General features: G+C 36.2%; 1 protein-coding gene across 1 annotated transcript in view; it reads right to left on the reverse strand.

Annotated features, from left to right (window-relative positions):
• The window catches only part of ASB4 (ankyrin repeat and SOCS box containing 4), a 58,928-nt gene extending 45,145 nt beyond the window's left edge, over positions 1-13,783 (reverse strand). The window contains exons 1-2 of the mRNA XM_081286357.1: positions 13,523-13,783; positions 3,062-3,361 (exon numbers count right to left, since the gene is read on the reverse strand). Coding sequence (XP_081142483.1) covers positions 3,062-3,361; positions 13,523-13,709 — 487 coding nt within the window. The 5' untranslated portion in view covers positions 13,710-13,783. The remainder of the gene's footprint in view (positions 1-3,061; positions 3,362-13,522) is intronic.
• Positions 13,784-14,610: the final 827 nt, after the last annotated feature.

Raw genomic sequence — 14,610 nt, forward strand, 5'->3', positions numbered from 1 at the left:
AATCTAAAAAATAAAAAATTTAAACTAATGAAAATATGAATAAAAATGGAAACTAAATCTAAAAAGAAATGAATAAATTGAAAAGTGGAATGGGTCTTGTCTGTGTCTCTGTGCCAGACCCCTCCTCCTAGAGTAGGCAAGGAGGAGAGGCTGGGCTGAGAAGACGGAGGTATCTTTTATGAACGCTGCAGTCTTACCACATTTCTTTTCTTTTTTTTTTTAGTTGTCAATGGACTTTATTTATTTATATGTGGTGTTGACACTCGAACCCAGTGCCTCACACATACTAGTGTGTTCCATCACTGAGCCACAACCCCAGCCCTGAACTTTTTTCTTTCTTTGAGTCCTTCCCCTTGATATACATGCATTCCCTTTTATCTCCAACTGTAGGTAATATTCTGTATTATCCCAGAGTTCTCCAACAACCACTGCATTTATGCTCACTTTTGCAGACAAAATTTTTTTAGCAATTGTATACCTATACCATCTCTTATCAAACCCCCTTTCACACTGTTCTCATCTGGCTTCTATACCAATTCACCAAAATTGTTTTTATCAGTGACAAGTCCCATCCAGTTTAAGGAACATCTCATTACACTTTGATGGCCATACCACTCCCCACTTCCAGAACCTACCTCTTTTGTAGTCTCTGTTGTCCAAAAGACAGTTTTAGGTTTCTCTGATGGCTCCTCCCTATCCTTCTCAAGACTGAAAGTTAAAATTCACGGGGCTTTGCCCTAGCTTCTCTTTTATAGAGATATATACTGCTTATCCAGGTGGTTTTATTGATTTTCTTGGCTTCAAATGCAATCTATAGGCCAACAATTCTGAAAGTTGTAACTTTAGTCCACAGTTTTCTTTTGAAATCCATACTTTTATATCAAAAGTATTCTTGGCTTAATCACTTTGAAGTCTCAAAGAGATCTGAAACTTCTCATGTATAAAGCCAATCTAGGAGAACTTTACCTGACTTAATATAAAGCTGCAGCAATCAAATCAGTGGAGCACTATAAAAAATAGACACATAGATCAATGGAATAGGCTAAAGTCCACAAATAAACCCATACATTTATGACCAATTGATTTTTGATAAAGATATCAAGGCAGTTCAGTAATGATAGAATAGTGTTTTTAAAAAGTGGTGCTGAAACAATTGGACATTCATGTTTAAAAAAAAAAAGGATGAACTTCAATTCATATCTCATACTATCTATAAAAATTAACTCAAAATAAAATCTTGCCCTAGGAGAAAAAGCTAAAATTATAAAACTTCTTAGAAGAGAACATAAGAGAAAATGTTATCTGATATAGGCAGAGATTTCTTAGATAGGACACAAAAGGCATAAATCATAAGAGGAAAAAAAATAAATTAATTTTATCAAAATTAAATACTTCAGGCTGGGGTTGTGGCTCAATAGTAGAGCGCCCTCCTAGCATATGCAAGGCCCTGGGTTTGATCCTCAATACCACATAAAAATAAATAAATAAAATAAAGGTATAAAAAAATTAAATACTTCTACTCTTTGAAAGACTCTTCTAAGAAAATGAAAAGTAAAGCCAAAAAAAAAAAAAAAAGTTAAAATATGGGCAAACTATACACCTGAAAAAGGAATAGTAACCAGAGTATGTAAAGACTCTCAAATCAACAATAAGAAATCAAATAACCTACTTAAAAACAACAACCAAAAAAAGGAGCAAAAGATGCAAAGAGGTAATTCACCAAAGTGAATGTATAATGAGCAAATACATGAAAACATACTTAACATTCTTAGTCATTAGGGAATTCAAATTAAAACCACAATGAGATACCAATCTATACTTATAAGGATGTTAAAAATTTTTTTAATATCTAACATCAAATTTTGACAAAGATAGGAAAAAATGGAATTTTATCACATTGCTGGTGGAGATACGAAATGGTATAATCACTTACGAAAACAGTGTGCCCATCTTGTATGAATTTACTATATGACTCCTTGGTATTTATTCAAAAGAAAACATGTCCACGTAAGAATCTGTACACACATGTCTATTTCAGCATTTTTTCAAAACTGATGAAGTAGGAATATTCCAAATGTGCCTCTACTGGGGAGTGAATAAACTGCATTACATGCTCACCCTGGAATAGTCCTCAGAGAGTAAAAGGTCTGACCTACTGGTCCAATCCTCCACGTGGATGAATCTCAAACCCATTATGATAAGTGGGAGGAACCATATCAAAGGCCTACACATTGTATGATTTCACTTTTAGGACATTCTAAAAAGGCAAGACTATAGAGACAGAAGACAGATCAGTGGTTATTGTGGAAGGAATAAATAAATACAAAGGGCAGGGCTGGGGTTGTGGCTCAGCAGTGGACCAGTGGCCTAGAACTTATAGGGCGCTGGGTTTAATCCTCAGCACTACATAAAAATAAAGTAAAGGTATTGTGTCCAACTAAAACAAAATATTTTTAAAAAAATAAAAGGGAATCAAGAACCTTTTTAAGGTGTGGTGATGGTCTCACAAAAATGGTGTTTCTCAAAATCAGGTGAATTTTACGGTGTGCTGATTACACCTCTATTAACGAGACTTTAAAAAATCTACCTTAAAAATCATCCTGCCATACGTGCTTCTTTCTCAAGTTTCTCCATCTCAAAAAATAACATTACTATCTACCCGTTTTCTGAAACCAGAGACCTGGAGATGATACTTGGAACTTCCTTTTCCTTCACCCCCCCAACACCCACATCTAATCCATCTCCGAATTCCATCAATTCCTTTCCCAAAATATATTACATGCATAGTAGGAGCAGAATAAATATTTGTTAAGGAAAGGAGTAAATTGATGCCCTTCCTACACTTAAAAAATAGTAAGATGGCAAAGTGATCATTACCGCAGGACCTTGGCTACATAAGAACTACATAAATGCTTGTGTATGTTTACCCTACAGCTCTTAAGCTAAGCTTAAGGCAGGGAGATGCCTACTACACTGCTGCCCAAAGTAAAGGGGGATCATCAAGTCTCAAGCCCCCCAGTGTGTTAGCAGACAGTTATGCCAGCCTCCCAGAAAGGCTTACCTCTCCACACCAACTGCTTGGCACAGAGAATGGAGCTCGGAGTTGTACAGAAGTGCAAAGCCGTGTGTCCGCTTAGGGAGTAGCTATTGAGCTTTGCTCCCCGGTCGCAGAGGATCTTCACGCAGTCTAGGTTGGCCATTTCACAAGCCACGTGAAGAGGAGTTTTTCCATTGGGTCGACAGTTGATGGTGGCATTATGGTCCAATAGCACCAGGAGACATTCCACATGACCAAACAGCACAGACAGGTGCAGGCCTGTTGCCCAGGATGACTTCAACTTATAACTAGGCAACCAATAACCTGAAAGAGAAAAGGAAAGATGGTTTTAACTTTTTTACCTAGAGTTTCAAAAGAATTTTTTTTTCTCGTATTTATAAAATCAAGGCACAAAATTACTCAGTGATTTTGGATCAGTAGATAGTCTACCAGTGTTTCATTCAGTAGCATATTTATATGCACTTCAATGGGTCAGCCTTTCTCCAGTTCTAGTAAGAACTGTCTCTACCATTTCTATTATCTTGTATTTTATTTTACACGGTGAGTTACATAGACTCTTCAGGATATTTTTTTAATTGTTAATTAATCTTTATTTTATTTATTTATTTATTTATTTATTTATTTTAATGTGGTACTGAGAATTGAACCCAGTGCCTCATACATGCTAGGCAAGAGCTCTACCACTGAGCCACAACCCCAGCCCACTCTTCAGGAATTTTAATTCCCAATAATGATTTATCTTGAACAATTTCAAAGCTATAAATTTGTAAGCTTATAATTTTACTCCATCCCAATTCTTTTTTCCTACACTTATTATTGTCCAAAGTGTGATTATGTTCAATATTTCTTAAAAATTTGTCACATCAAGGGCTGGGGATAGAGCCCTTGATCAGCATGTGCAAGTTCTGGGTTCCATCATTAATGATGAAAAAAAAATTAAAAAATTAGAAAGTCACATGGAGATTTTACATGCCTACCTTTGGCTTATACAACATCTCTTTCCAAAGAAGAATTTAAAGTAAATCACAAATGTTTACACAATACATGATTTTTAAAAATGATATAGAAAATAGATAAAAAGAAAAATGAGAAGAGTTCAAGAGTAAGGTAGGGTCTATGTTCTGTGCAATAGAACTGCATTGCAAATTTGCCTTTGAACTTCCTGGCAGCCTAAATAAACAGGAAAACTAGATGTGTTTCACAGTTAACTGTGACCACAAGAGCTATACACAAATTAATAGATCAGGAGAAGAACAGCTCTAGAACTGATCTTAAATAAAATTTTCCCATTAGTTATTAAAACATCTTCTCTTTTCCTCTTCCTCTCTCTCTCCCTCCCTCCCTTTCTTATCCTCCTGACCCAATATTTTTTAACACTGAGTCTTTTTTCTGCAAGTCTTCGAGAATTGCCATATTTGACATCATTGTTAAATGATGACTTTGTAAACCTTTCTATGTCAATACCTACAGCCACAGCATTTGAACTCACTATGAATGAGGAATGGGAAATAGGTAGAGAAAGATGAAATATTGATGCCAAGATGAAGATGTGAAGATAACTCAACAGCCTAGTGGAGGCTTGAGGGCTGAAACAACAAAATAAATTTTAACATGGATAAGTCAAAAGTTTGCTTTGAGGCTATAAACATTCCACTGACAAGTAGGTTAGCAGAATATGTTTTAATGGTGATTTATTTGAGAAAAACCTCGGGATTTGAGTTGACAGTAAGCTCAAATAAGCAAACAGTGGGGTGGAGGTGCCACATTAATTAAAGTACACAGACTAGAACAAGAGAACTAAAAGGGGTGTTCTTACCTGATTAAATGAAGCCAGAATAACTCTAGAATAGTGTGATTACTTCTGGGCACCAACCCTTGCAAGAAATGACAAGCAACTAGTGGGCACTCAGAGGGTGATGACCACACTAAAAGTAAACCTGGTGATGAGGTATTAAGATTCTCTCATTTAAGCAAAAAAAAAAACCAAAAACCTACATATGTATTATTCTTGGATATTTTTCCTACAAGCATATTCATTCCTGTGTGAAATGTCCTGAAGGAGCACACTGTGCTGTCCAACTCCAAGAAATCATTTGCATTGTGCTCTGTGAAAGGTGATTTTGAGAGTCATGAATCCTGGCAACCTGACATATGTATAAGAATATACATATACTACAGCATTGTTTCTAAGAGTTAAACAATTTTTAAGAAATTCATTTTTCATCAATAGGAACCTATTTAAATAACTATAATGCATCCATACAACTAAATACTATACAGCTATTAAAAATAATCAGACAATTCTATGGACACTGAAATGGACAAATGTCAAGATATATTATGCTATCGTATGCAAATATATTTTAAATACTAGAACAAGAAAGTGTTTATAATGGTGGTTTCCAAGAACTGAAGAACTGGGGAACTGGGGGACAAGGACATAGATGTATATTCTTGAATGCCCCCTTTGTCACTTTTAAACTTAGTACCTGCTGTATTACTTTTTTTTTTTAATTAGTAAAAATAAACTATTAGCTTTCTATTGGGCAGGGGGGGATTTTAAAGAAGCCATTTACAGGATGAATGAACTTACCCAAAGTTTGTCTACCGTTTAACCTAGATACACACTGAGAGACAGACAGACAGACAGGCAGACACACACACACACACACACACACACACACACACACACACACACAATTAATCCCTTTTGTATCCTATTCAGAATTCTAGGGCTATCTTGCTTTCTTTCTGTCCCCTGTGTCCCCTTACCCAATATACCTTTTCAAAAGAACTCCATTTATTTCACACTAAGTCTAATAATGGATTGAGGATTGAAATGTAATCTCTCAGGATTATCTGAATTTATGTAGAAATCTGTATTCAGCCAATAGAATTGAGTTCTAAGACACTAATTTAAGATTCTAGACACTGAGAAAACAACATTTAGTGATATGGCCTTTCCCTGGCAAAATCGTGTGTCCTTAAGTTCATAGTTTCATAGACAGTCTAAGCCTCAAGTGTGGTTCCATACGATGGTACACATACAATATAGGGGTGTGTGTGTGTGTGTGTGTGTGTGTGTGTGTGTGTATTCATATCTACACTTGCTTATACATTTCTATTTATTTATTTATGTTGAATCTATGTTCCAAGCAGAGTTCTTATGTTATATGGTATGCAACCTGCTTTTGATGATGAATGAATTACATTAAAAGCAATATTTAAATCATTTTAATATTCAAATTTCCTCAATGAGCAACTTGCAAAGACAGCTTTCTCTGTCTTGGAAAGAAGCTGGTTCCAGATCTGCACACAAGGGTGGGTGTGTTTTCCCTGCTGATTAGCAGCACAGCTTAGACAGCTCCATGCTGCAACTGATGGGAAACTCACGCCTGCTTCTGTAAGGGGAAGAAAAATGATCTCGCAAAGGAAGCAGCAGAGAACTGATTAAGAAAACACCATTTTGATGTAAAATCAAAGAAACGCAGAATGTTAGCGCTGAAGGGAAGATTATCCAGTCCAAGCCTTTCATTTTCCAGATGAGAAAACTGCCACTTTTTCAGTTTGCTAAAGCCATAAGTCGCCTGCCTCAGCCCAAGCTCATAGACTCAGAATATCTGCAATGCAGTTTTCATCTGTCTTTGTCTTTGTGGAAGCAGAATAGGTTTAGCTCCAAGCCTGTTTTACCAATCACAAAGAAAGGAAGAAGATCCTGAATTCATCTATAATATGTCACATCTCAGATATGGAAATGTATTTGCTTGTTGATTTTTTTTCTTTCTCTTAAATTCCCAGTAGCACCTAGAGAATTTATCCTGCCCGTTTATTACATGAATCAGTCATCCTTGGCTTCTCAGCTAGTTTCATCTGCATCTCCTGTAATCATAACCATTAACTGGCAAATCAGGCTTACAGACCACCAGACCCTGAATTCGTCCAACTCCCAGAATGGCCTTGTGCCTACAACTTGCCTTTCCTAGATAAAAATTGTATAGTTGGGGGACATCAAGACACCTTAGCTGCATCTCCTGGGGAGCTGGCAGGGAGAAAAGGGTATAAACAGACCGTAGGCTATGGCTCAGGGTATGCTGGTAGGTATCCTGAAGCTCTGTTGCAGAACTTAAGTGTGCTGGGAGGGGCTTCTAGATGATTCAGCCCAGAGCAGAACAGGGAAGGCTGCTGCTCTGAGCAGAGAAAAGAGCAGCCCTTAACTAAGAGGCCACCCACATACAATCAACCACCTTAAAATGAGTCTGGAGCCCCAGGTTACACTGTGTAGCAAGTGTGGAAATAAGTACACCTATCCCTAGGGAGGACCAAACCCGAGCTAAGACTGTCTTCAAAACCACAGACTATATTGTCATATTGTGAGCATGGATGGATGTGTAACAACAAATCCCATTAATATGTACAACTATAAAAAATAAAAAATGTGGAAAAAGAAAAAAAAAACTGATAAAGTTATGCCTGTTAGCATACTTGTGTGCATGCTGATAAGTCAAGAGATCAAAATGTGTCCTCCAAAATAAACCCACCAATGGTCAACGGCATAAGGAAACACAGCAAAGTAATCAGGCAGATTCATTTTTTATACTCTCCCTTCTTCTCCCAGCAGAATTTTCCCAGGACTTTGAAACCTAGAATGTGATTTATTCTTAGTGTTTGTCTTTCAAAGGCCCCCCTCTGTTCACCTCTGCAGATGCTGGGCTGCCCTTTCTCTGTGTGCTCAGACTGCACAAAGGACAGGGGTGGGCAGCAAGCAGGAGACAAAGCCAGTGGCCGGCCGGCCGGCCGGATGGGGGGTGAAGAAGCGGCTGCCTCCCTCTGCAGCAAACCACTCACACTCCCATCTCATATCTTCCCTCTGTGCACAGTGATGGCTCCTTTCAGAACAGCTTGGCTTTAGCAAGGGGCTCAATGGAAAAGAAGCCAGGGAAGGGAAATACAGATTCTTCTCCCCGTGCACGAATCCCACAGAGGACTCCCATGATTTCACCTTCATAACATCATAGATTACTGAGGGTCTTGGCAAAGCCTCCATATTACACATGAAGACAATTAGTCTGGTAGAGGTTAATCAGTAAATTGTTCCCATGGTCATATAACTAGTCCTGACAAAGTCAAACTCTCAAACTCTGTGTCCCCAAAAATCTGTGATTTAGAGGCTACAAACGGTTCATCTCCAAACCAGCATCACTTGTAGCTAAAAGTTCTAAGGAATGTTAGAAGTTTTACCCTTGCAAAAAATATGCAGACTAATCCCCCGAGTGCGCATGCGCCAGTGTGTGTGCAAGCTTAATTTAAATCTGAAATAAAAGAAAGATGCCTGTATGGCTGGGCTCAGAGCCCCCTAGCTCAGGAAACAAGGCAAGGAGTAGAGTGTTTGGGACGCCTTTGGAGGAGAGAACTGGTTCTGCTCCTGTATTTGAGCCGGATGCTCATATCTCTGGTAAAACTTCAGCTAAGCTCTGTTGCAGTTATCAACGACAATGTTATCTGGGTCAAATGAACCCCACACCCTAGAACCCTCTGTGATACAGCCAAAGGTCACACACACTGCTCAAGGCCGGATTAGCAGACATTTGCTCTGCCTGTGTCCACTTATTTACACAGTCCTGGAGGATTATAGACTGAAGCAAAATTCTTGCCTTTTTTTTTTTTTTTTTTTTTTTTTGCGATTGGAATTGAATCAAGGAGCACTCTACCACTGAGCCATATCCTAGGTCCTGGAACTTGCAATCCTGCTACCTCAGACTCTGAGTCATTGGGATTACAGATGTGCAACACAGTGCCCAGCTTCTTGGCTATTTGTTAATAGTAATATTTTCTGGAAAATTCCCAAGAGTTCCTCCAGACAAGGTCAGGAAAGTGAGTTTGAAATGTTTTATATATATATATATATATATATATATATATATATATATATATATATATATATAACATTATTAAAATTTTTAATTATACATATATATATATAACTTGAAAAAAAAATAAAGTGAGATCTCTCTCATTTTAAGAATCACTATTATGGTACTGGAGTGTAGCTCAGCGGTAGAGCACTTGCCTAGCAGTGTGATTACACAACCACTCCCCCAAAAATTATATATATATATATATATAATTTAAAAATTTTAATTAAAAAATCTAGACAGGGAAAAGTACCCTAGGATAGTAATAGGAATGCAGGAGAGCAAATTTCTGGCAAAGAGGAAAAGAGATTATTCATCAGGGGAGTAAAAATAAGAGCCTTCATGATATTTGGATAGCAGTTGCTACTTAGTAAAGTAGATAGAGTACCTGCCAGAAAGTTTTCAAGTAAAATCATTCATTGGTTATTTTAATTAAAAATATGACTACCAACCAAGGAATCAGAAGCTGTGGGCCATAAATGAAGTACTTAAAGTGCATTACACTGATTAATAAAAGGACTCTGATTAACCTTGCTGACTAGGGAATTTCATACCAAAGAGATAAGTATAATATTCTGTTTGTATCATTAATAAGCCAAAACTCATACATCTGAAGGGGAATCAAAATGCATAGTTGGGAAAATCACTGGAAACAACTTTATGGAGACTCGTTCAGGTTTTCAGAATGTCCGTCACCAGTGGGAACCAAAAATACAAAAGGCCTCTAAGTTTTCTTAGAGATTTCTTCTGAGTTTACTTTCATTCTAAATACTGTCTGCTTGGCTCAGAAAAAAAATAATAATAATAAACAAAAAACTCATATCATACATACTTGGACTATTCAGATACATTACATTCAAGAGTTAAGAATTCACTCAACTATAGGTCGTTCCTAATTTAAAATTGTCATCTGGTAAATGCTATTTTGCTTTCTTGCTTTTGAGACTCACATTTCTTCCATTTCCTGGGAGGCCTCTCAGATGCCAGCCAGCACATTTTTATTGTTTGCTTTGCAAAATGTGAGAAGTGGCTTTTTTTAATTAATAAAACATGATTTTACCTGAAGATGTGATTATGAAGCTTAAAATAACTTGAAAAAAAATAAAGTGAGATCTCTCTCATTTTAAGAATCACTATTATGGTACTGGAGTGTAGCTCAGCGGTAGAGCACTTGCCTAGCAGTGTGATTACACAACCACCACCCCCCAAAAAAAAAGAATATATAATTTTTTTGTACTGGGATTCAAAGCCCAGGGTTCAAAGCCCCACCCCACACCCCCCAAAAAACATGATGCTGGTTAAAACACACACACACACACACACAGACAGGGCTGGGGTTGTAGCACAGTGGTAGAACACTTGCCTAGCAAGCATGAGACACTGGGTCCGATCCTAGGCACCACATAAAAATAAATAAATAAAATAAAGGTATTGTGTTCATCTACAACAAAAAAATATTTAAAAAAAAAAAACACAGACACAGCACCAACAATTTAAATACTCATTCTGGAAACTGGATTCTAAATCTGTTTTCTAGTATACTAATAGGAGAAATTACTCAGTGAAAGAAGCCCAGGGCTAGAGGGAAAAGCAGAAATTAGTTTCTAGAACTTCTTTGTAATCCAATAGCTTTATTCTATCTTCCTCACAAAATCCACATTTGTTCATGAGATCAACTTTTGACTACTCATGTACTGATAAGATTATATATTTGGAAGAATGATATTCAGATCCTAAGTTAATTTCTTTGCCAGCAAAGTTCTGAGTTGCCATTCCAAAAATTACACACTGATTTCATATTGGCTTATGGGTACTATATTTAGAAATAAAATTTAATAACTTTTAAAATCCTATAAAAATGCTATTGTATGTCCTAAAAGAAATAAAAAAAGATTAAGAATTGATTGTACTACTGTTAATCTTCTGCAGGACAATCAAATGTTGAATACAGAATTATATTATTAACTACATAAGAAAATGTAAAAGCATATCTGTTATAGACTTTACACATTACTTACTAAGCCAAAAATAACTAAAAACTGAAGGTTTTCATCCTTTAAAAGAAAACAGTAGTGTTCTGTTTCCTCATCTGAATACTAGTTACATAGGTTCCCCTATTTTGTGAAAACTAATCAAGTTGCCCATTTATAACTCTTCTGCATAGAGCTTTTCAAATGCACTTTTAAAAGTCAAAGAGTAACTCGTAACAGTTCAAGAGGGCAACGTCTAGAAGTCCTGCTTTTATTTAATAAAGTCTCAAAAACTTTAATCCAGCCACAATCCTTCAAGGCCACACATAAATGGGTCCTATTCTTTTAGAACTATTGGGAAAAGAACTCAATAACTCACTAACCAGTTGTAGATCACTGGGCTCCACACTGTTCTCCGAGAATTCCTTTGTGAATGAAGAAATTAACAGAACCACTTACATATACTTTGTTTGGCAAGCAACTAGGATTCTATTTATCATTTCTATGCTTAATCTTAATATTAAAGGATTGATTATTAGGCTGGAAGGATGTAGGGAAAAAATTGAAGTAACTTTGAAGAAAGATGAGGTTTTTGCCTGGATTGAAGACTGAAGAGAAAATCATATACCCACACTCATGTTAAACAGAGAGGAAACATATTTGTGCACTCTCTTGCGTGCACACACGCACATACCAAGGATATCCTGCATAAATCCTGAAGATAAGACCACAAGTCCTATTATTTCTGTGTAGACACCCACCTGTTATACATAAGACTGGAACTGTTTCTTTCCTCTCCCAGACGGTGTAAATTGCTGTTTCCTAATTGAAAGCCACATCCCACAGTCCTAACACTATGAAAACACCCATTAGTGTGAATGAAAATTTAGCTCTAGGAGGACCATAGGAGTCTGCTCATATTGACAAGAAGAATTTAAAACGCATTTTCTTCTCATTCAGAGGTGATGACACCATTAGAAGCAGCAGAAAAAAAACACCCTGCTTCCCGAGAGCCAGCATCTCAAAGTTCCTTTCTCATAACCCCAGAACCTTTTCGTGGTCTGGGTAATTTGGCTGCTCAGGAAATGAGAAAAGGCAGTCTTTGTGACTCAGGGTCAAATAAATTACCCACCAGCTTGAACCTGAGTTATTTTACATTGAGCGCAAATATAAGTTTTAAAAATACCTTTAAAATATACTGAGCATTCAGATAGTCTCTCATTGAACAAAGTCAAAAGATGAAAGCAATCACCTTATATGATGATTATATTATATTATAATTCTAGCACATAATTTTTTTTCTTTTTAACAAAGTCCCTATCAACATTTAAAGAAAAAAAAATAGACCCTCTCCTTTATCTTTCAATCAAAATAGAAATGTCAATTCATTACAAAGTCCTGAAAGTACAAATCACAAACCCAGTAACTGGCCTCAACTATTTAGTACTTTCTTTAGAACTGAAAAGAAGATATGAGTGAATTAGCATAGAAATATGTATCATTAGCTATTGTATCTGAAAATTGATGGAACAGATGATTTTTATATAAGCACAAAACATATTTAAACTGTAACAATAAGTACTCTCTTTCTAAATGCTATACACAAGACTTCATCATCTATTTTATTTAAACAGAAGTGATGTTGAGCAGGGTATTTATTTGCAATCCACTCAGGAGAGGGCCCAACTACTCAAGTTCCCCCACCCCTTTAATTAGTTGATTTGGAAAATCAGAATCAGTATGCTAATTTATTTCCAGTTTATTAAACATGTATTCCTGAAAATACTGAGATTTAAAAAAAAAAGAACTCTTTCCTAATTTATTTTTTCCTTAGCTCTGTATAAGGCAGGTCACCTTTCTGCATTAAGCATTTGTAGTCTAAGAAAAAAGTTAAGTTTTTGGTTTCTCTGAGTTCCACTTTTGTGTCTGAATGGAAACTCTTTAAAATGATGAAGACCATCAAGGTGACTGTGGCACAGCTTTATCCATTTATTAAACCTCCAAATTGGGGAGAAAATCCCCTTTTTCATCCATATGAACACAGAGATAATATATCCCTAAGTGGCTGTTAACAGAGAATTAACAGCCTGTTCCCAAGCCAGCCACATTGTCTAGATTATATCTCAATAGTTTGCTTAACCATAATCCAAAGATGTTTTCTCTATTCTGGGTCATCACACACACACAAAAAAAAAAAAAAGAAAAGAAAAGTTTGAAACACACAGTGTGTCACTAAATGTGATTGTCCAGGATTTCAAAATCTAGGCAAAGGTATAGAGAAAGAAGAAAGACAGATATAAGATACAGACACAGACACAGACACACACAGAGAGAGAGAGACACACACACAGATAATACACACATATGCACATATATCCATACATTTATACATACATACATATACGTGTATATATATATATATATGTATATGTATCAGTCCATATGCATTCTAGTTTAAAAAGAAAATACTTTTTAAATAAACACAAAGAAAAATAAGAGCTACTTTTTTGGAGGTCACTGAAGCTGTGCCTTTTTTAAAAATTTCTTTTCTATCAATTTTACAATTATACCTGTATTTTTACCTTGTTTATAAGATGCCAAAACCATGTTCTCATCTTCAACTTCAAACACTGTGTCCACATCTATTTCCCTTTGGATTAAAATAGACTTCAATTTTCCGTAGTCATTTGACTTTAGCGCCTCAAGAAAATTTCTCTTAATTAACCTGGCAGTTCCAGATTTACTGAGAGGGACATTGTTGTTATCCATCCTCCTCTCTCTCTGGAAGCTCTGTTGTGATTTATCAGGAGAACAGCACTAAGCGAACAGGCACATGCTGGAGAGTCCACAAACTGTCGGCTAATTTTATCCCAAAGTTATGCTGATCCGTTCTATTTATATAGGGATCATTTCAAACTTCAAAATATCCTTCTTGGCTGTCAGTGCATTTTCAGGTCCTTTAAACTGGTTATATATTAGCAGATCCATTCAGTAATATATAGTGCTGATATGAAAGAAAGCTCCCGCAACACATTTCCGAGCATGAAATGTCACTCTTATTTCTTATATGATCAAAGTAATAATGTAAGATTTAAAAGCTCTTAATGCTCTTTTTTTTTCTCCACTCAGTAAAAACATCTGGTGCCTGGCTGGAGACCCAGGGTCTTGCTCTGACTAACCAATAGCCAAAAAACGAAAATTTGTTTCAGTTCTGGAAACCTGTAGTAATTTTGTAATAGAAGTCTGTAAAAGTCAAAAATGGTTATACACATTTGAAAACAAACAGAAGGTTTTCAAATGACCTAGACTTGAAAATTTTCAATATTATGAAACAGCAGGGTGGGCAGTTGGTGGGGGGTATTTTAAGTAAAAAAGAGCTAAAGAAGCAAAACAGCCAGATGCAACAAGTGAATGAACTTTATTGAACCCTGTGTTTTCTTCAAATCAATTAGAAAAGACTAGACAGAGACCATTTGGAAATACAAATATGGACTAGAGATTATTTGATAAAATGCAATTATTCAATTGTTGATTTTAAGGTATGATAAAGATATTGTCATTATGTAGAAGAATATTATTTTTCTTAAGTCATGCATTAAGGACTAAAGTGGTGCTGTGGATCAAACCCAGTGCCTTACACACCACATGCTTTACCACTAAGCTACACTCC

The sequence above is a fragment of the Spermophilus citellus genome (genome assembly GCF_964194105.1).
Source record: "Spermophilus citellus genome assembly, chromosome: 3".
NCBI classification, from domain to species: Eukaryota; Metazoa; Chordata; class Mammalia; order Rodentia; family Sciuridae; genus Spermophilus; species Spermophilus citellus.